The following is a 19,111-nucleotide window of genomic DNA, read 5'->3' as shown; positions in this document are numbered from 1 at the left end:
TCCCTCTTATTCTATGAAGGATTTCTTTTCATAGAAACAGCTTCATATGGGCAAATCCTGATTCTTTTGCTCAAGAGCTGTCATAAACTACACACAAAGCAATTACAATCTGACTTAGATTCTCTCTGCTCCTCAGCAGCAGTTGGGGTGCATCTCACCAGTTCTCCCTGGCTGTTTCTCCTTTAATAAATGATAAAACTGGCAGCAAGGGTAACAAAGAAAATCAGTTTAGATCTCCAAGTCAATAGCTGTTTCTTCTGATTCACTGCTCCAGATAAATTGTAATTCCTGTTTACTCCCATTCAGTCCAAGTATAAGCAGCATTTAGAGGGATTCACAATTCAGCTACCAAAGTTCTGCTTTCCTTCTACCTCATTTCCAGTAAGAAAGGAGAACTCAGACTTAACATACCAATGAACAAAAAGAATGAGTATATGGAAAAAGAGGTAAGACTGATCCTAAAGACTGTATTGCACAGGCTGGCTCAAGGTAATGAACTGCAACTCCCTGGCACACAGCTTTTATTTTTGGCCTTGTTCATTAGGCTGACCTTCCTCATGGATAATTTCTCCTAGACAGAGCCCAAATTAGGAATAAATATGTAGTACTACACCCATAACACTAATAAGCTAGAACTTGTGCTCCTCCTCATGAATGCACCACAGAACAGTTTACTGGCACTGGGATGATCCTCGTGATAAAAGACTGCTTTTTTGGTTCCATTTATAAAAAACCTAAATACTATTCTCAGAGGACTAATGGTAACTTCAAAAGGTTTACAGCAAGATGTTTTCTCTCTTTTTAGTGCTCCCAAGCAACTCCAGCTGTTGATCTCAGTGTTCCTGACTAGACTTTGGGAAACTGAGGAACACTGTGTCAGCATTCTCCTCTTGGAGACCAGCAAGTGGAGCAGGTGGAATGGGAAGCAGGATCACTGGTGGTGAAAGGGGATAGGGCACAGCACCCCAGTGAACACGGGCACAGAGGGCAAGAGGAGGCTGTACAGCACCAGGGGAAGGATTCAAAGGACAGCCCTCACCTAAATCCAAAGCAGTTTTCAGTGTGCCCCCACACAGCTTTTATTCTCTTCTAAAACTTTCTAATTGATTGGGTGGTCTTGCTTTGGGGTTGTGGATTGTGGGTTTTGGGGTTTGTTTTAATCCTAGATCATAATTTTTTATTAATTCATCTCTGCAGTAATTCCCGTATCTCCACCTCTAGTGAAAGAATACAGTTTTGATTTAATTTTTCCACAATGTTATTTGATCATTTATACCTTTTCATTCTTTCCTAAAGGAAATTTTAAATTAATTGTTCAGTGACTTACTTTCTTCAAATGTCTTGTGAAGAATTTTGTCAAAGGTTTTTCAAAAGTTACATAAATGAATCTGTAACAGAATCTGTTAGGCTTTACATTCTAACACCTGGAGAAGTAAGATGCCATTTATCTTTACTGTGGTATGCTAAATTTTGTATCACATTATTCTACAGAACTTTTAGGGCACTTCCTATTAACTTACCAATGGCTGAAGTAAAGATTCAGTGGTTTAAAACAGAACAGTAACAAGGGTAAAAACACAGTAAGAACTGGCTATCCACAAGTCCTCTTAAAAATCTGGAAGGGATCCAGAACCACAAATGACAGTACATAACAAATGAAATATAGTGGACAAAGAAGCCAGGAATAGTAAATGCTTCATTGGGCACATGATGTAACTTTGCAATGTTTGTTTCATTGACTACTATTAAAAAAACCCTTTTGTACTAAGAATGACACTCAGTATTAAAAGAACACAGCTGAACTGCTGAGCAGTTTTCTTTAAGAGTACTCCAAAAATAAAATACAGCAGCTTGTCTCATTCTGTAGGTACACTTAAGAAGAAAGACGATTACTATGCTTTAAAATAGCAAATTATTTTCATGGTGTTCTAAGTCTGTTTCTTCACAAGTTTCATAACAGCATCCTTTTTGGAGACAACTTCTAATCCTCAGAGCCCAGTGATATTCATACAGTACATATTTTAGAAGATGTAGCAGTCTCTTGCAGTGCTATTTTTCTCATACCTACTGCTGTCTCACTTAGATGCCTTTTCTTTCTTCCTTCTGACAGCTGGTCAGGTGTTCCTAGCACCAACTGAGATTTGGAATTAGACAAACAGCCACTGCTCCACTGTTTGACAGAAACATGTGCATTATAGTCTGTAACAGAAAAAGCAGGTATCAAGTTGAGAAATTACTTTTTATCAGTACAATTTACAGGAAATCTCAACTGCTGAACTATTTATAATAGTCCCAAACTTCTGACAGGAATCCAAGTAAGAACAGGACTACAGTCAGGCACCTGGTCCAACCTCCCCCCACTTGTAGCATCCTCCTACAGCTCTGGTGGGATCATCCCAGTGCAATTAGGGAGAACCTGACTCTGTGCTCTGAGGAGAGATTCCTCTTCCACCTAAAACCATATTTAGTTACCTTCTCTGATAACCTGCTTTGTGACAAGTTTATAAACTGAACCTCTTCATAGCATAAAATACTGACAAATGAGTGAAAAACAGCCTTGCAAATGCTAAAACATTTTGCTTTACATACCATTGTCAGCAGATACTTTAAACTCCCCTCCCAAAGATGAGGTATCAGCAGGTTCTCCTTTGATGTCATTATTCCTTAATAATGTTTCAAAGTATATGTGAAGAGGAATATCTAATAAAAAAACCAGAAATCCAAAGAGTCTGTATTAGAAAGATGGCAACCTCTGAGCCAATGAATTATGCATCAAAATTAGAGCATTGATTCACCCATCACATTCAACATAATGTGTGAGCAATATTGCTAAGGACTGAAACACTCTGGAGGGTGTTGAGTGAGAATAAGACTGGGATCTTCAGTCTTGACCAGCTCCTGCACAAAACCCAGCAGAGTAGAGAGCACTCAGTGCACTTCTCCTGTAATGTGAAGAGGCTTTGGTTCAACCTTTTTGGGTACAAGTCATTAATACTTTTGGAATTTGTTACTGCTGGGAGCCTATAGGTATTCTCAAGGTAAATTCCCTCTCTGTCTCCCTGGAAAGGTCCACAGCAGGGCCATGTAATTCATTTTCTAATAGGAGTTCTGATGCAGAATTAGCCTGCAAAACATTTCAAATGGTAAGGAATCTATCCCCTGTTGTAAGGCAGGGAGGCTTAAAAAAAACCTACCATTCTGAAAAGCCTTTCTGGAAAAAAATACAAGAATGAAGGGAAATTTAATTAAAAAAAGTGTCAGTGTAAGAAATAGGCCTGACAGCTAGCACATTCAGAATGAGAAGAGTACTGTAGGCAGGCCCAAGGGTGGGCATTAAACTAGATATATTTCTGCACAGTCTTAGCCTTATGTGCCTTCAGGATGTGCCAGGACAAAAAATTTCAACACATTTTGCTGAATAATAAGAACAATTTTCTTTTCAATTTGATATGGATCTAACTTGATTGCTTTATCTTAACACCCCAAGGTTTTTGCTGTGTTTCCTACTCTACTTCCAAGTTAAACAAAGAAGGTCAGAAAAGTGTATTAGTCACAACATTTAAGTAAAAAGAGAACCAAAACATTTCTCCAATTTTGTTGGTCTTTTGGTTTTGTCTTTTGGGGGTCTTTTTTTGTGTTTTTTGTTTGTTTGTTGTTAGTTTTGTTTGTTGTGTTTTTTAACCTGGGAAACCACCTGGGTGACCAAGATTTTTTATCATGTCTTCCTGTATCTTAATTGAAAGGGCAGGAGTGCTTTTTTCAATCAACCCACAGTGGCAGAAATAGAAGAAATCCAAATTTCTTAGATACAAACTACAATTTTCCAGTTATCAAGGTGCAAGTTGAAGGAGGTGCTGTTATGTTAAAGCAATACTGCAAGCACTGACACATCTTTAGTCAAGATTATTGGTAATTTGAAAACAGTGAAAGAAACTTAGACATAGGGACAATTATGCTTCCAAAAGAGAGCACACTGGTGAGCCAGTCCCACTGCAGTATTTACTAGATTGCCTGCAAATTATGGTTCAACTTTAAAGCAAACCACATGAAAAACCAAGGTTGAATCTTGAATTTGAATCCCTTCTTGCACACACACATACACACAAAAAAATCAAACTCCCAGAGTTCCAAAATGAAACAATGTATTTTTAACATACAGAGAAAATGAATGCAAAACCCTTTTCTTTTACTCTGCTGACAATTTTTATATATAAAGATGTGGGCACTGAACAAGAAGTATTTTAAGAGAAATCATTGCTCTGGAAGGAGATAACCAAGAAAGCTGCAAAGAAAACATGAAATGAGGAGGTAGGCTACAACTTGGAAAATTTCTACCATGCATTTATTCACAATAATTCTTTCACATGAAAGAAAATGTCAAATAGACAAGCTTCATGAGGAGCTAGAGACAGCAAAGTGCACAAAGTAAAGCATGAATCCAGCCTCTCCCAAATGTGAGGACTGCATTTGAACAGGAGATAGCAGGTCTAGTACTTCCTCCCTGTCTCAACTATTATTAGCAAGGCTCCTGGAAAAGAGAACAAAAATTCCTTAAGAAATATGTTCTTGATACTGGAATGAGGCTGAAAATATTTTTTCCTCCTCCATCCTGGCAAAGTGTCCAACAGTAGCCACAGCACAGTCCAAAGCTTTTTAGGATTTTTATGATGACAAAGCTTTTTTTCTGAGAAAACAAAAGCTCAATGTTCTTGCTGCACACCCCAGTCTCCCTTAACAGGGAGGTAAGAATGAGCACAAGGGGCACAGACCTTCCTTGAACAGATGTCTAAACCCCTGTGCTGCCAGAGTCACAGGGGATGTGATAGTGTGTGCAAAAGAAGGAAGATTTAGGTGTTTTTTCTGTCCACAACAGAGTTCTAATGAGTGGGGTGTTTGCTGTTGCACTCTTGGAGTGAGTGCTCCATTTCTCCTACAATAATCTCCTCTTTAGCCCTTGCATGGGATGCAAACTGCCAGAACTGAGGCTTCCTCTGCATTCCATGTCCACACTTGGGTCTTCTCTACAGACCAGTGACAAATTCTCCAAAATCAAGCTTAAGGTTAATTCCTGACTTCCTAATACAAGGCTGCAGTGTTTACACTGTCATTCTGGGAAGACAGTGGGTTTGATTAAAGATTCAAACAGTTCCAGCCTCATCTTCAGAATTATTTTGTGGCAAAGAAACCCCCAGAACAGCATAATTTCTGTACTGGTCAGTAACTATCTGGAAATGGGTTTTTCCTAAAACAAAAAACCCCACAAAAATTCAATCCCTTCTGCTGCATTTAGGCTGTTATTTTGAAGTCCCAAGTTCTGTCATGTTGCACCTGCACTAATTTCAGGGCTGAGTCAGAGACAACATTCTATACATTACTGTCCAAAAAGACTAAAAGATCAGATGATAAGAAACCATAAAACCTTCAAGATAATCAAAAAGGCTGACTATCATAAAAATAATTCAAAAACATAAATACAACTTTTTAGACCTAGTCCAAAGGGCCTGAACAGAAAGTTGTTTATGAAAACAACACAACATTGTGTTGGCAAAAGCAGCATCTCTAAAGGACTGACCCTGACTCAATTAGACCCACCATGAAACACCCAAGCACACCTTTTTTCATGACCAGTCTTTCCAGGCTGTAAGCACATTGCTGGTATGAGAAACCTACAAGGTGTGTTTTTCAAAAATCAGGATCAAGGCAAGATTTTCATTTAGTCTAAACTCATGTATTCTGACAGTGTGAAGTTAAGTGAACTAAGCCTTAAAAATCACTGAAAAGACAAATTATTCCACAACCTGCAGAGCTGTCACAAGCACAAGCACTCTTTAAGTCATGGCATTACTCACCTGAAGGGAATGATAAGACTGGATGGAAGGAAGAGTCCAGCTCTTGCACATAATCTAGGAGTTTAGATTCTGTGCTGTACTCACTGCTGCTGAAAGTGGAGCCTGGCACCACACATGGCAACTGAGCTTTATATGGAAAGGAGGCATCTCTAGATGGAAAAGTCTGCAAGAATACACAGAAATAAAGCTTAACTTTTTCTTTACTCATGTCCCTCAAATTAGACCAGAAGAGGGAAAAAAATCCAACAAATTAACAACTCAGTGAGTGACACACTTTAATATGTGAATGGGAAGAATATTCCAACAATCTCCAGATAGTCTAAATATGACTTACCTTCACTTACTATGGACAACAGTGCACAGCACAAAGAATACAAACTGCTCCTTCAATGAGGACCAGGAAACAGCTGTCAAAGCTTTCAGATAAAATGTAACTGTTTCAAATCATTCTTTTATCCATCCAAACAAACAAACACCCCCTAAAATTTGGTTCCAGGATAACAGGCATGATATAAATGCAGAAACAAACCTAACACCAGACTAAATAGAGGATCTCATTCATTTATCCCCTTAGTAAGATTCTCAGCATCAGTATCTTTAGTCACCTTGAGCACACATATTTTAATGCAAGAAATTATAGTGAACATTTTGAGCACACTTTGTACCTAAACCAAAAAGGCAAAGTCTTTATCCTGTTCTAATTAAAACATCAGATACAGATAAACAACAGAAAGAAGAGATCCAGCAATAAACACAGAGAGGGATGCATTAAGAACTGATTAATATGTAGCAACAGGAATTACTAGAAAGAGGAAAGGTGCAAAGGAAGATTAATTTAGCTGCTTGGCTGCAAAGCTTGTTTAAGTATGGAAGGTAAAAAGATGGATGGCACAGAACTGGTCAATGGGAGGTAGCAGGACTGAGGCAAAAGGCAGGGTGGAAATGGGCAGGAATAACAGCAGAGTGCAGGCCACAGACTGAGCTCTGAAAGAATCCAATGTGATGATACAAGACAGCAGCAAAGCCTGGTCAGTGCTTCAGAATGTGCTACAAAAGCACTTCAGGGAAATAGTGTGGCATAAGCTACTTTTTTACTGGGTGCTTGGGTAGTAACCCCAAAGACACTGACATTTTTAGGTTTCTGGTATTTCACCAAATGCTGCAGATCCTGCAAATGGGAATGGAGAGAAGGGGACACTGGATTACTTAGGGGGAGTCTCAAGCCTATCACTGCACCAGCACACATTTAGCAACCCCTGGGAAACAGTTCCAGTGTAAGAAACTGTAGGAATAAATGACATTTTCTTAGGACTTTTTATGAAAACATGTAGCATCAAAGGTGAGACTCAAAGAACATTAATTGCATTTTCTGTACTTCTGCTTTCTGAATCAAAGAAAACTCTTTCTCCTGCCTAAAATACTCCAGGCTGCACTTCAGCACTGCCACTCATGAATTAGTGATGCAGGGATTGTATCTACCACACAAAACTCCCTCCACTTAGTCAAAGCAGTCCTTCTGCCACATGGCATCAATATTCACAACCCACATTATCTCAGAAAATATTACATTAAGAAATTTCCTATTGAAGTTGGAGGGAGAAGACTTATCTTCTTTGATCAGCATCAACTCCAATTTATTAATCAATCAGGCACTTTTTATAACAGTGTTAATTCACTTCATGCATATTGCAAAATCTGAGCTCCTGATAAGCTGTAAAAAAAACTTCAGCTCTTCCTTTTGTTTACAATACCTAAAATTAGTTTACTGAAACCAAAATCAGCATTCTCACCATTATATAAAAAATTCTCAAAACCTTTCATATCTGTTCTCAGACCAGCCATCTGTTCCCAGTAGCAGCCAAAGACAAAACAGTCTGAAAATCTTGTTGTTTATATAAAAAGTAGCTAAAAACCTTAATTATTTACAAAATCAAGCTTAAAAAAAACTGCTTTACAACAAGCTTCTATATTTCCCTCAACTGAATACCTTCATAACCTCTTTCTTTAAGCCATACTTAAACCAAGCTCTCCACAATTTCCCTTTTTACTCAGTTACTGAGTTCTCTCTGCTGGTACTGTATCTCAGAAATTACTAAAATCAAGTAATCATGTTATGATGCTGGAGCAGAGAACACAGTGATGGTGGGGAGAGGTTCTTGTATTTAACTTTCTTTTCCCCTCCAGGAAAAAATTCACCTAAATCCACCTTGGTCTCCATACACAGGTGTATGCACAAGCTTATAACTTAACCTGGAAAGAATTTTTTCCTAGCCCAGGACTCCTTCAAATCAATGTTCTGTTATTTTCCTGTGACAGACATATGGGACTCTTCATCTGTTAAACTTTAAACATCTATAAAGTGTTGGCAGAACTGGGTCCTGTGTTTGGAAACACTAGAGGGATAAATGCTAAAGTAAACTTTATGTTTCCCATTATATGGATCATTACACTAAAGCTTAAAGAGCTTTTAGGTACTTGTACCTCAATGCACTAAGGACTTGCTTTTCAAAAATGCACAAAAGCATATTTCTTGTTGATATTTGGGTTTTAGAAACGAAGTCATTTACTCAGTTTCTACTCCTTAAGCTGCAACAGCACCACTTCTGCCTGTCCTTTTTTTAATAGAGGTGAATCATATTACAGTACATAAATCTCTCACTCTGTTTAAAAAGAAATTCCCAAAAACTGATCAGTAAAACTACCTAGAAAGTAAACAGATGAGACCAAGACATTCAGACATCCAGACCTTTAGTCCTTACTCACTTTTTCTTGCTTTAATTCACTTTAGCCCCAAACACATCCAGATTATTAAAGCTGAGCCAGTTCAAAAACATGCATACAAGGTCAAACAACCTCACAGTCAAAATCCATTTTGAAACTATATTAAAATCCATTTGCCAATATCAGTAGATGGAGAATTCTTTTCTTCACCTTGCCTGTGGTAGGAATTACAAAACCTTATGCCTGAATGTGTCTGGAATGCTCTGGCATCAACACCTAATGACATTTTCATTAAGCCAGTTTGTAACCCAAAAGAAAACACAAACTTCATACAAGGAAGAGCAATTTTATTTAAATGCCTGTGAAGCTGCTAGGGAAAAAAAAGCTAAGAAACTTTTCAGTCTGTGCTCCTAGCTACCAAATCTGGTTTAAATTTCTGATGGAGTAGTCTTCCACTGGATAATGCTGAATTAGTGAAATCATGATGTCTCTCAGAAATGCTGACTTAATAAACTCTTGATGAAAAAATTTCAGAAGCCCTTAGCACTGGAATTAAAGCATTTTACTCAAAGAAAGTGATTCAACTTTCATTGAATTAAAATGAAAGAATTGTTTATTGGAAAACCAAACTCTTCCTGCTTCCAATTCTAAATAGAACACAGTCTACAAACCAATTGCCTTTTACTGCAGTCAATTATTGAAACTTTACACAGCAACAAAAAAAAATCCACCAAAACCCAGCTGAAAAGAAGCCCACATGTATATCCATTCAGCCATGGCAGGAACACCATGGCACACGGCTTTTAGGAGACAGCAAACCTGACCATGATGCCAACCCTTCAGAAAGCAAGAGAGGTTACAAAACTCTTATCAATCTTCCCCTTTCCCCTTGCTGTGCATCACCTTGTACATCTCCTGAAACATTCTTCTTCATTACTGAAGTACAAAACCTCAGGTTTCCTGAGCTCAAGCAGATGTGAAGGATAATATTACATAAAATTCACTGTATTAGAGAAAACTCACTGTGTTGAAGAGGAAGTGAGGAGTGTACAAGATTTAAATATTGAACTAAAATAGCAGTTCTGGTTTAAACTTATGAAATGGAATGGTGTCAACCAACACACTAATTCTCCAAAGTATTATGACTTTTGAACTAGGATTTTTCCCCCTTAGTACTGTTTTACTGGGTTACAGAAAACATAGAGAGCAATTAATTTTGATACTCAAAACAATTCTTGTGCTTGCTGGTGACAGACTGATGCATTAGACAAAGTAGAATTGGCTCATGGCTCTGTTCTTGAAAGGTCAAGAAGGCTGAACTCTACTGGCCATCCCATCCTTCTGCAGAGAAAAAAGTGTGAGTCTATAAAATGTGACATAACTGAAAGGAAAAACGTTTTGTGCTCCCATTTAAAAAACTGTGAAGTGAGTTTCCATTTTGTGGTTTCAGCTACTGATCACTAAAACTCCCACCAGTTTTGGAAACATGCCCAAGTGTAAGAGTACAGAGAGCCACGGTTCAATTATGCCACTGTGTCTGAATCCAGGAAGGTAATTAAATTAATTCAAATACACTCTGCTGAATACCTGTCACATCTGCTCCTCATTACTCTTATTAAGCCCAAGAAGGCAAGGAAAAATGCACTTATTCTCTCTACAAACACACTCTCAGGAGTTTTCAGCAATATCAAAGAAGAGCTCTCTCCCTCAATATTCAAAACTGTTCTTCAGTAAATGGGTAGCAGAGATTTAACTATGGGACTCAAGAGAACCTCTCTGGGGGTGGCTGACAACTCACCTTTGAACACCAAACACCAAACACATCACACACTGTACGACTTTTAATCCTGTGCTGAGGTTTTTATAGAAGTTAAATGGATGTGCTTTCCCATACATGTCAGGTACAGGGATGCAAGCTGCCTCAGAATGTAAAATTCAATAAAAATAAACTGGCAGATCCTATGGCAGAGATCCATTTTTTTTCAGGAAGAGAATGGAGAGTTTCATAAAACACTAATGAAAACTTACTCAGCCTCCAACTTGTCACAAATTCAGATTTTTTGGTCAGTACCTACAAGGAGTGACAGCTTCTACCATTCTCAGAGATCACTCACTTCTCCTAACCATACATGGAGTTCAGTTTCTTTAATCCTGCAATAAAGCCAATGGGACTTTCACCTGCTCTGTAGAAGTGTGTGCTGTCTTCTACATCCTGAAACAAAGATGTTTTGTTCAACTAGAAAATCAACTGAAAATTCAAGGTTAGTGCTCAATCTTTGACCAGTTAAACCAAAAGAAAGAAAGATCTGTTCATCCACAGGGATATCTATCTTCTCAGAAACACCATGCAGAAATTAAGAGTAGATCAGTAAAAGATTACAGAAATGTCACTACACCAAAAGTGAAAGACTGTGGAAAGCATGAAAGCTTTTCATTCTGACAAAAAAAAAAAAAAAAAAAAGGGAATTCACAGGCTTACTGGCTTGCCACAAACCTCAGAGGATGATCTAGTTCTACTGGCAATATCACAGACTTGCAAAGATAGAGGTGTTTGTCCCCTGCCTTTCTGCCTTCATGCCTCCCTCCCTCAGAGACACAATTCTTGTCACACATTCAGAATAGCTGAATGTGGATGAGAAAATTCTTTTGCCACTCAGTTTTCATTGCTTTTTAACTAACAGAAGGCCTTCTTTTATAACTTCCAGGGTTAAAGCAACAATTTAATTAACTAGTATTTTAATGTACCAACTTGGTAACCAAGGGATTCTCCTTCCCAGCCCACAAGACTGACATATCCACAGAGATACCACACCACTTCCACTAAACCAGTTTGCAGGAGACTTGGCAACAAAACAACATTTTTTTCAGAAGTCAGCAATGCCAGGAAATGTGCTGAAGCAGGTGGTGGAGCCAGTATCTAGGGATACCAAGGAAGAAGATGACAACCAGTAGATTCCACCCAATGCAACTTCTTTCCTCCCAGGTACAGACCCCTAGCAAACAGCATTGCTATTTAGCAAATAAGATAAAGGCTATGAATGCTGGATATAATACAAATTATATGTATCAATATGTATATTATATAAAAATAAATATATATACACATTCTTTCCAAAAACCTGAAAATGAACAAGAGTTGGGGAAAGATCCACATGTATTTATCAAGTGGCATCAACAAAAAATACCACTGGCACAAGACATGGACTGGGAATGCTCCTGAACACAGAAATCATAGAACCAGCATGAGATTTAAATCAAAATAAGAAACTCATACCCTACAATTTAAATACTTTTCTCCTGTCTGCTTTGGAGCCTTCTGGACAAGCACTCACTTTTTTTTTGCAAACCACTAAATGAAAGCAGATATTCTGCTCTTACTTAAATCCCAGTTGAGACTGCAGAGAAGAAAATGTGGCAATATGCAACTGCAAGAGTTGGCAACACTATACCAACTGTTTGCCTGTGGTATCCAAAATGTAAGCTTTTGCACCTCAATTCCCAGCTTTCAGAGTGCTGGCACCTTTGTAAATTTGAATTCTGTTTTCTCCATATGCCTCAGTCCTCACAACCAACTCTTTCTCTAGCAGGTGGAATACAATTACAATGATAATTTTCAGATTAAAAAACCCCACCATGATCTACAACTCTGCAAAGAAACAGACAGGGACAAAATTCATAGAACTCCAATCTCACTGCCCTATTGTCTCTTACCTTTACTTAGAGCTATATGAAGTTTTTATAGATTAAAAGTCTACATAGCATCAATGACATCTCTTGGCAAAACATGACTTAAAAAAATGGAATTAATATCCTTTGGTAGGATATTAAATGAGAAACTAACAAAATATATTGGCAGAACAAAATCCTTGTTATTAAAAAAATCCTGCACCAAGTCACACAAATAAAACAGCAAAAAAGAAAACATCAGGGCGTGTCAGCTAAGCAAACCTCTCTGAGAGTTTCTGACTAGTACAACACTTGTCTGCTTTTAAAACTTTTAGTATGTCACAGATAATTTAGTTCCTTCGAGTGCAGGCAAAAAAATAGCAGGGAACAGAGCTACCAGAGCTACAATTTTCCTCACTATAGGAAAAGGATTTGCAGAAACACAAGGTATTAGACTGGAGAATGTGGGGTGGAGGAGGAAGGCAGTTATAAATGCAACCACCACTGAGAAATGATCCAAGAGGTGTTTGTGCCTTACAGTCCTGACACCGATCTGCTACTTACACACCTTCTGGGTTTTAATGTTTAGATACTGTTGGCCTTCTTTCTCAGCATTAAAACTATGTAACACACATTTTACTGGAGACAATGGCCCAGAGGTTGCGACTTGCCAGCTGTAACAATGCAAAGGAGGGGCAGATCCAACATTTTGAACACAGCACTCTCACACTTCCAACTCCCATCTGCAAACATTGTCTCCTCCTACTGCATCACACCTGCAGCTCTCTCCTTTGTGCTGCTCTGCAGGGAAGTTTTATCATTCATTCATTCATTCATTCATTCAAACATCATGCTGAAGAAAGGCACCCCTACAATCCTGTCCTCTAGACTGAAGCACAGATTGCAATCCCAGGGTTTGCTGTGCATTACTCACAAGCAAGAAATGGCCTAAGCTCTCACAAAGCTGTTTAGATAAAGATACAAAACAGATTCCAGGGCCAAATGATGACTCAGGGATCATCTTGTGGTACTTAGTCATTCTAAATTAGGGGACAAATGGATTTGGCCCCAAAGGCTGTTTCAAGTTCCTGAGGATATTGGATGGTGGCAGATAAACCAAACACCCTGCATCCTGTTTTATTTATCTGCAGTCTGGAAGGTCTTCTAAAGTTTCACAACTTCTGTATTTTCTTTTAGATATTACCCTGTGTAAGCACCATTTAACCAGCACAGCAGGGGAAGGTGTAGTCCTTCTCAGAAAAGAAACAGCAGAGGACAATATAGGGCATCTCTCCACAGGCAATGGGAGGCTTCTAGGTCATACACACTCATTGTAAATGTATGTGGCATGGCAGGAGATAAGAGAAAAAATGTGGCTGCCTTCCCAGTGACCTTATGAACTAACAGATGGCATAGCAATTCTGTTTCATACTTTACTTTTCCTAACATGGATGTTAGGGGGGTGAGGGGGGAGAATGAGCTTCCCAAATGAATCTGAAGAGATGTGAGGGATGACACTCTGAATGCCACGCAGATGCACAAAGGGTACAACCAGTCATTGCAATGAAATCCCAGTTGAAAATTCCTCAAAGCTATCCCAGCATTTCTTAATGTCCCACACACACAGAGGTCTGCATTTTGCTGGGATTCTCTGCTCATAATTCTTTAGTCACCATCTTGCTCAAATTACTCTGCAGAGCAACATCTCCCCTCAGCACTGCCAGGCACTGCTCACTGGCTGCTCAAACCAGGCACCACCAGGAGCTGCAACATTCAGGAGATTCACTTTGCTCCTCTGATTTTGGCAAGCTGGAATTTGTTAATTCCACATCTACTGCAAGACTCCCAGCTTGTTTTCAGGCCAGTGATGTTAAAGGAATAGGGGTCCTCACAGATTGTGGTACCAGGGGTTATATCCAGATGTTAAACTTGAAATATGGGAGAGGCACTTGCTAGAGAATGCACACTAATGTTACATTAAAAATCCAACTATTTCCTATATGCTAAGAAGTTACTCATTTTTTCTGTGAAAGACCAGAGGAAATTTGCTGGATTACTCTGGGGAATATAAATGCATTTTCAGAGAAAACTAGATATCAATCCAGAACCCATTCCCCATTTTGCATCCTTGCCCTTAAACATCTGCCTAATCCAGAAGGCAGCCTGGGCTGATGGCCAGGGCTCTTTCATTACAGGATGAGCAATCCCATCAACAGCTGGGTAACCAAGTGCAGCAAGTGCAGGACTAAGAAAGTGACAGGGCCTGTTAGAGTAAGATTTGTTGAATGAATGATACACTGCTGATGGCTCTTAATTTAAAACCTTGATATTGATTTAGGTTTGGTTGTCAGAATGTGCTGGAAATGTCCAGTCTAATTTTATCACTTATTTCCTTAGCAGAATCCCTGATCCTTTGTTTTTAACCAACATTGTGTGAGAGGCTTTGTTCCCTGCTTTACCTTAATTTTCAAAACTTAACTGAGCTTGGCACTTGCATGATGACTGAAGCTGACAACTCGATTGCTGCCATAATTTCTTATTTTCTCAAGGAACAAGAGCTACAGAATCTGTTTGTAGCCCATGATGTAGTTCTCCACATTGCCTCTTGGTTAACTTTCCATGGAAAGTACATGGACAGAAGAGTCAAAACACAGAGTTTTGAGCTGAGAGCTGCAGTAAGCATAAACAGCATTCCCTACAGGGGGGTTTTACCCCACTGTCTTTGGGACAGTGACACTGAAGCTGGGTTAATATAAGGCACCAGAAATGTCAGGAGTATGGAGCAGACACACAGTTGCACCAGCTCTGATACTTGAAGCCTTAACTAGTAACCTAAAAATGCACTTTTTGCTCACAGTCTACAGCCAAAGGTTAATTATAAATCTTTCTTTGCAGCCTACAAGTCAAGGTAAACTATCAAGCATGCAGAGCAGCTAAGCTCTGTATCTGGTTGAAGGTAAAAATGTAAACTCTCCCTTGAACTCCTGCTGTCAGGCTACAGGCATGGAGTTCCTGATCACCAGCCTTTACTGATATTCACTAGCTCTGGCCCACTTCTCAGAACACAGAGACATAGGCAGTGCTTGTAGAAATATGAAATACTTGAACCTGCAAGACAAGAGGCTTCCAGAAAGCCCTGCTATCTAGAAACTGCATCTGGAGTGAAAACCCTTCATGTTTAAGACAAAGGGAGGGAAAGTCCTCTAGTCTCTTGCTAAGGAGCTCTCTCCACAGCTGCAAGAAGCAGTTGGAGCCACAGCACAGTCTCCAACCCCTGTGACAGGATTGCATGGCACACAGTAACTCCAAGCCCACAACAGCCTCCTTGGGCAATGCAAGGAAGATGGAAAGGCTAAGCACCCAGGGGAAGGCAGAGCTCCCAGCCTCACTCACCATCCCCCTGGCCCAAACCTTCCAGGCAGCTTGCCAAGTCTTTAAGCCCCACTGCCAGGAAGCTGGGAACTCACACAAATAAGAAACTGGACAGTTTTTCAAGAAAGTATCTTGCTAAAACTAGAACACCTCTGCCATTTTGCAGAGAATGCTGAATCAGCACAGAGCATCCTTGCATGGGAAATTGCTCCCCAGACCACTGGCACACTTAGTAAATCCTAGACAGTTAGAGATTTCCCTCAATACTACACTTAAAAAGGCAAAGGAAAATCAAGGAATTAAAACCTCTTGGGATTAGCATTGCTCTGAAGAATGAGTTCATACTGTCTCTGCTCCCAAATTAGACTGTTTCTTTAAGCACCACAGCTAAACTCATTATACATTCATACCAGCAACATGCTATTAATATCAGATGTGAGCAGATAGCCGTGCCCTGCACAAGACAATGTGGTTTTTTTCCATTTTAAAATATTAATTTCTCTGTAACACAGAAAATTCTAGGAGTTTTAAAGCACTCTTTGTGTCATGAAAAAGGCAATATAACTAATGAGAAACAGCAAAAATGGAAACAAGATTAAGATATTGCAATTCCATTTCCTAGAAAATAATGTGCCACCAGCTGTGTAAGCTCTCCTGTAGCTAAAACAAATATTCTGCAAACAAGTAGGCAGATACTTTACACTGTAGCCTGTCTCCTGAGCAGCCAGGCCTCCAAAAGAACTCTCAAGTTGCCTCTTAGATTGTACAAGGGCTTTAAAGACAATCATAGAACACACTGATTTGATAAGCAGGACTCTGGGCTATCTGTAATTTTCATGTTCAGCTGAGCAGACACATCCAGCACTGCCACCACACACACTCTATGGTCCCTGAACACAACAAATGAGCAGCACAACGTGCACCATTCCTCTGGCACAGCAGACAAGACACAGGCTGATCCAGCAGCTGGACTCTGGTTTCCTCTCCCAAACAGAGAGGCAAGGGCCTACCTGCTGATTCCAGTGACAGGCACTGTGCAGTCTGTAGAGTTTCCTCTTCTGGAAGCTGTGCAGGGGCCTGGTCCGGGCAGAGGTGCTCACATTGGTCACAGAGACAGACCTGAGCCTTGTCCTGTCCCTTCTTCTTTTCTTGATGTGCTGATGGTCAAGCAGCCAGCTGCCTGCAGAGGACACCTCTCTATTGTCTGAAGCTCTGCAGTTTCATGAATAATGAGGAGAGGAAATACAAAATGTCAGATATGCTTCATGTGCACAGGCCGAGATTTCATACACTGATTAGCATCAGCTATCTAATTCTAAGAGAATTTTATAAACACCACAAGGTTTTAGTATGCTGTTTCAGACAATTGTGTATGTGCTTTGTTTGCTAGTTCATTACTTTCATGTCAGGTCAGGAAGGGGAGTTTATCAATCTTCTTCACCTTTGTGCTCACAGAAACAAATGTCAAAATGAAGTTAAGCCCTCAAGCATATATAAAGTTTTGTTTTTTACAAAAAAAAACCCATAAAAACAAGCTGTTCTTCACCTTCACAGAAACAAATGTCAAAATGAAGTTAAGCCCTCAAGCATATATTGAGTTTTATTTTTTAAAAATTCAGGAACTCTCTAATATTTTTCACACATATGAGTTTCAAGTTCCAATTAATATTTCCCTTCATACTGACATTCTGTTAGACAGCAGTCATGCTAACATAAAGGAGACCCAGAGTTCTGTCCTAATACTTCAAAGACTTTCTGGTTTTGTTCAAGAACTAAAACCTAAGTAAAGCTTTACAAACCAGTGATCATTCAGCAAGGGTTGCAACTCACTGTGAAGCATCTGGATCAAAATTAGGAACTATACAACTTCAAGTGTAGAGAGTCAAAATCAAGTGCAAGGATGAGGCCAAAAGCAGTGGAAGCCCCTGCATGTATGTGTAGAACAACCTCACACCTTTCTCAGCAACCTACAGCCTGGCTGGTGACCAGAACAGGCAACACCACAAAGCAAGAATTTAAAACACTCTCCCATTGGGGTGGGAATGACTTAATAGAAAGAATGAACTGCTTTGCTATAAGTATTCCTGATTTTATTTATATTTGATTTATATCAACATCTCTCTGCAAAGTTGAAGGCTTGCTGCAAAAATCCCTCCAGTGTGCTCTTATTTTTACAATACTGAAGACCTTGATCACAGCTCTGGACTGTTTGAGCAGTGTAACTACACAAGGTATTTTGGCCTTGGTTCCTAACAAGTCATCTATCTGCACAAATGATTATTTTGTCTTATGACAAGTCACAGTTTTATTAGCAAAGTTGTGACACAATAGATCATGAAAATGAATTTATTGCAAGGCCACTTATAAATCTTTTTTGACAGGTGTATTCTTTTACCAGTACATTTTTATTAAATGAAAAGGCTTGCAATGGAAGTGTGATTAAACACCATCCCATGCTGGGCTGGAGTGGTAACAAGGCTTTACAGGCTTCAATTTGAGCTGTCTTCCTGACACAGCAATATAATCCAATAAGCAACACAGACACATGAAAACAACATCCTAATTAACAGAGGGATTGTACAAAGCATTTAGAGGAACATACCAGTAAGTGCCAAGAAAAAGCCCAAAATACTGAGGCATGACATTCTTAATGTTAACACTGGATTTTCAAGGTTTACAGTCCATGGAAAAGATTTCTTAAAATACTCCCTCTGAATTCTCAGAAACATTTTCTAAGTCAGATGGTCCCAAGCTCAAACTTGTGGATTTCCACATACCTCTCCCTTAAGTGAGAGACAATTTAGATAAATTAGAACAGAAAGCTCCTCAGCCTGGCTCTTCAACTTCTGTGATTCCTGCCTTTGTTCTGGTGGTCTGCCAAGGCCCTTGGTGATTTCCCTGCAGTCTGTGCCATCTGCTGTGTTTCCCCTCCTGTGCCTTGCAGCATTGCACCACTCCAGTTTCAGATGAAGAGATCTCCTCTTGTGGCCTGGAGCTCCAGTACATGGCAGTGGGGTTTTCCTGCCTCTTGTGTAAAAGGTTTCCCAATGAAGCTGTGATTTTTAATCTGAGTTATTTTCAACATGTGATTCTACAGAAGAGCAAAATGAACCACGGCCAGATGTGAAAGTCATAAATTTGCTAAAATGCTCCGTTCAAAGCTCATAGGTTTGCCTGTCTTGTTCCCAACCTGTACAGCAAGCCATCAGACAGGCACTATTTGTCCTGAAGAATTAAATTTTTTCCTTCCTCCCCCTTCATAAGAAAGTGGGTATCACTTAGGGAACTGCTTCTGTGAGCATTTACCTTCATGCAATGCTTTGCTTTAAAAAGCAAATTTGTATTTGCTTTTTAATCTTGGCACCTAGATTCAACTGAGGAAGGAAAAGAGCACAAAAAAAAGAAGGCACTAATGTAATTAGGCCTTGACAGATGGCAATTCAAGGTTACCCACATTTAATCAACCAGGAACTGGCCAAGCACCTCCACTTCCTCTGTGAACA

At 39.4% G+C, this 19,111-nt stretch overlaps 1 protein-coding gene across 6 annotated transcripts in view; it reads right to left on the bottom strand.

Moving 5' to 3' along the window:
- KANSL1L (KAT8 regulatory NSL complex subunit 1 like) overlaps positions 1 to 19,111 on the bottom strand; it is a 60,480-nt gene that overhangs the window by 10,761 nt on the left and 30,608 nt on the right. For all 6 annotated transcript variants that reach the window (XR_010441087.1, XM_064718800.1, XM_064718797.1 and 3 more), the window contains 4 exons: positions 16,619 to 16,820; positions 5,850 to 6,012; positions 2,590 to 2,700; positions 2,065 to 2,199 (listed from right to left, as the gene is read on the bottom strand). Coding sequence is in view for 5 of the 6 variants with exons in the window: in XM_064718800.1 (XP_064574870.1) it covers positions 2,065 to 2,199; positions 2,590 to 2,700; positions 5,850 to 6,012; positions 16,619 to 16,820 (611 nt within the window). In the remaining variant the exon portion in view is untranslated. The remainder of the gene's footprint in view (positions 1 to 2,064; positions 2,200 to 2,589; positions 2,701 to 5,849; positions 6,013 to 16,618; positions 16,821 to 19,111) is intronic.

The sequence above is a fragment of the Zonotrichia leucophrys genome, chromosome 7, assembly GCF_028769735.1.
Source record: "Zonotrichia leucophrys gambelii isolate GWCS_2022_RI chromosome 7, RI_Zleu_2.0, whole genome shotgun sequence".
NCBI lineage: Eukaryota > Metazoa > Chordata > Aves > Passeriformes > Passerellidae > Zonotrichia > Zonotrichia leucophrys.
Note: the sequence above shows the minus strand (reverse complement) of the source record. Positions and strands in the feature narration are given on the sequence as shown.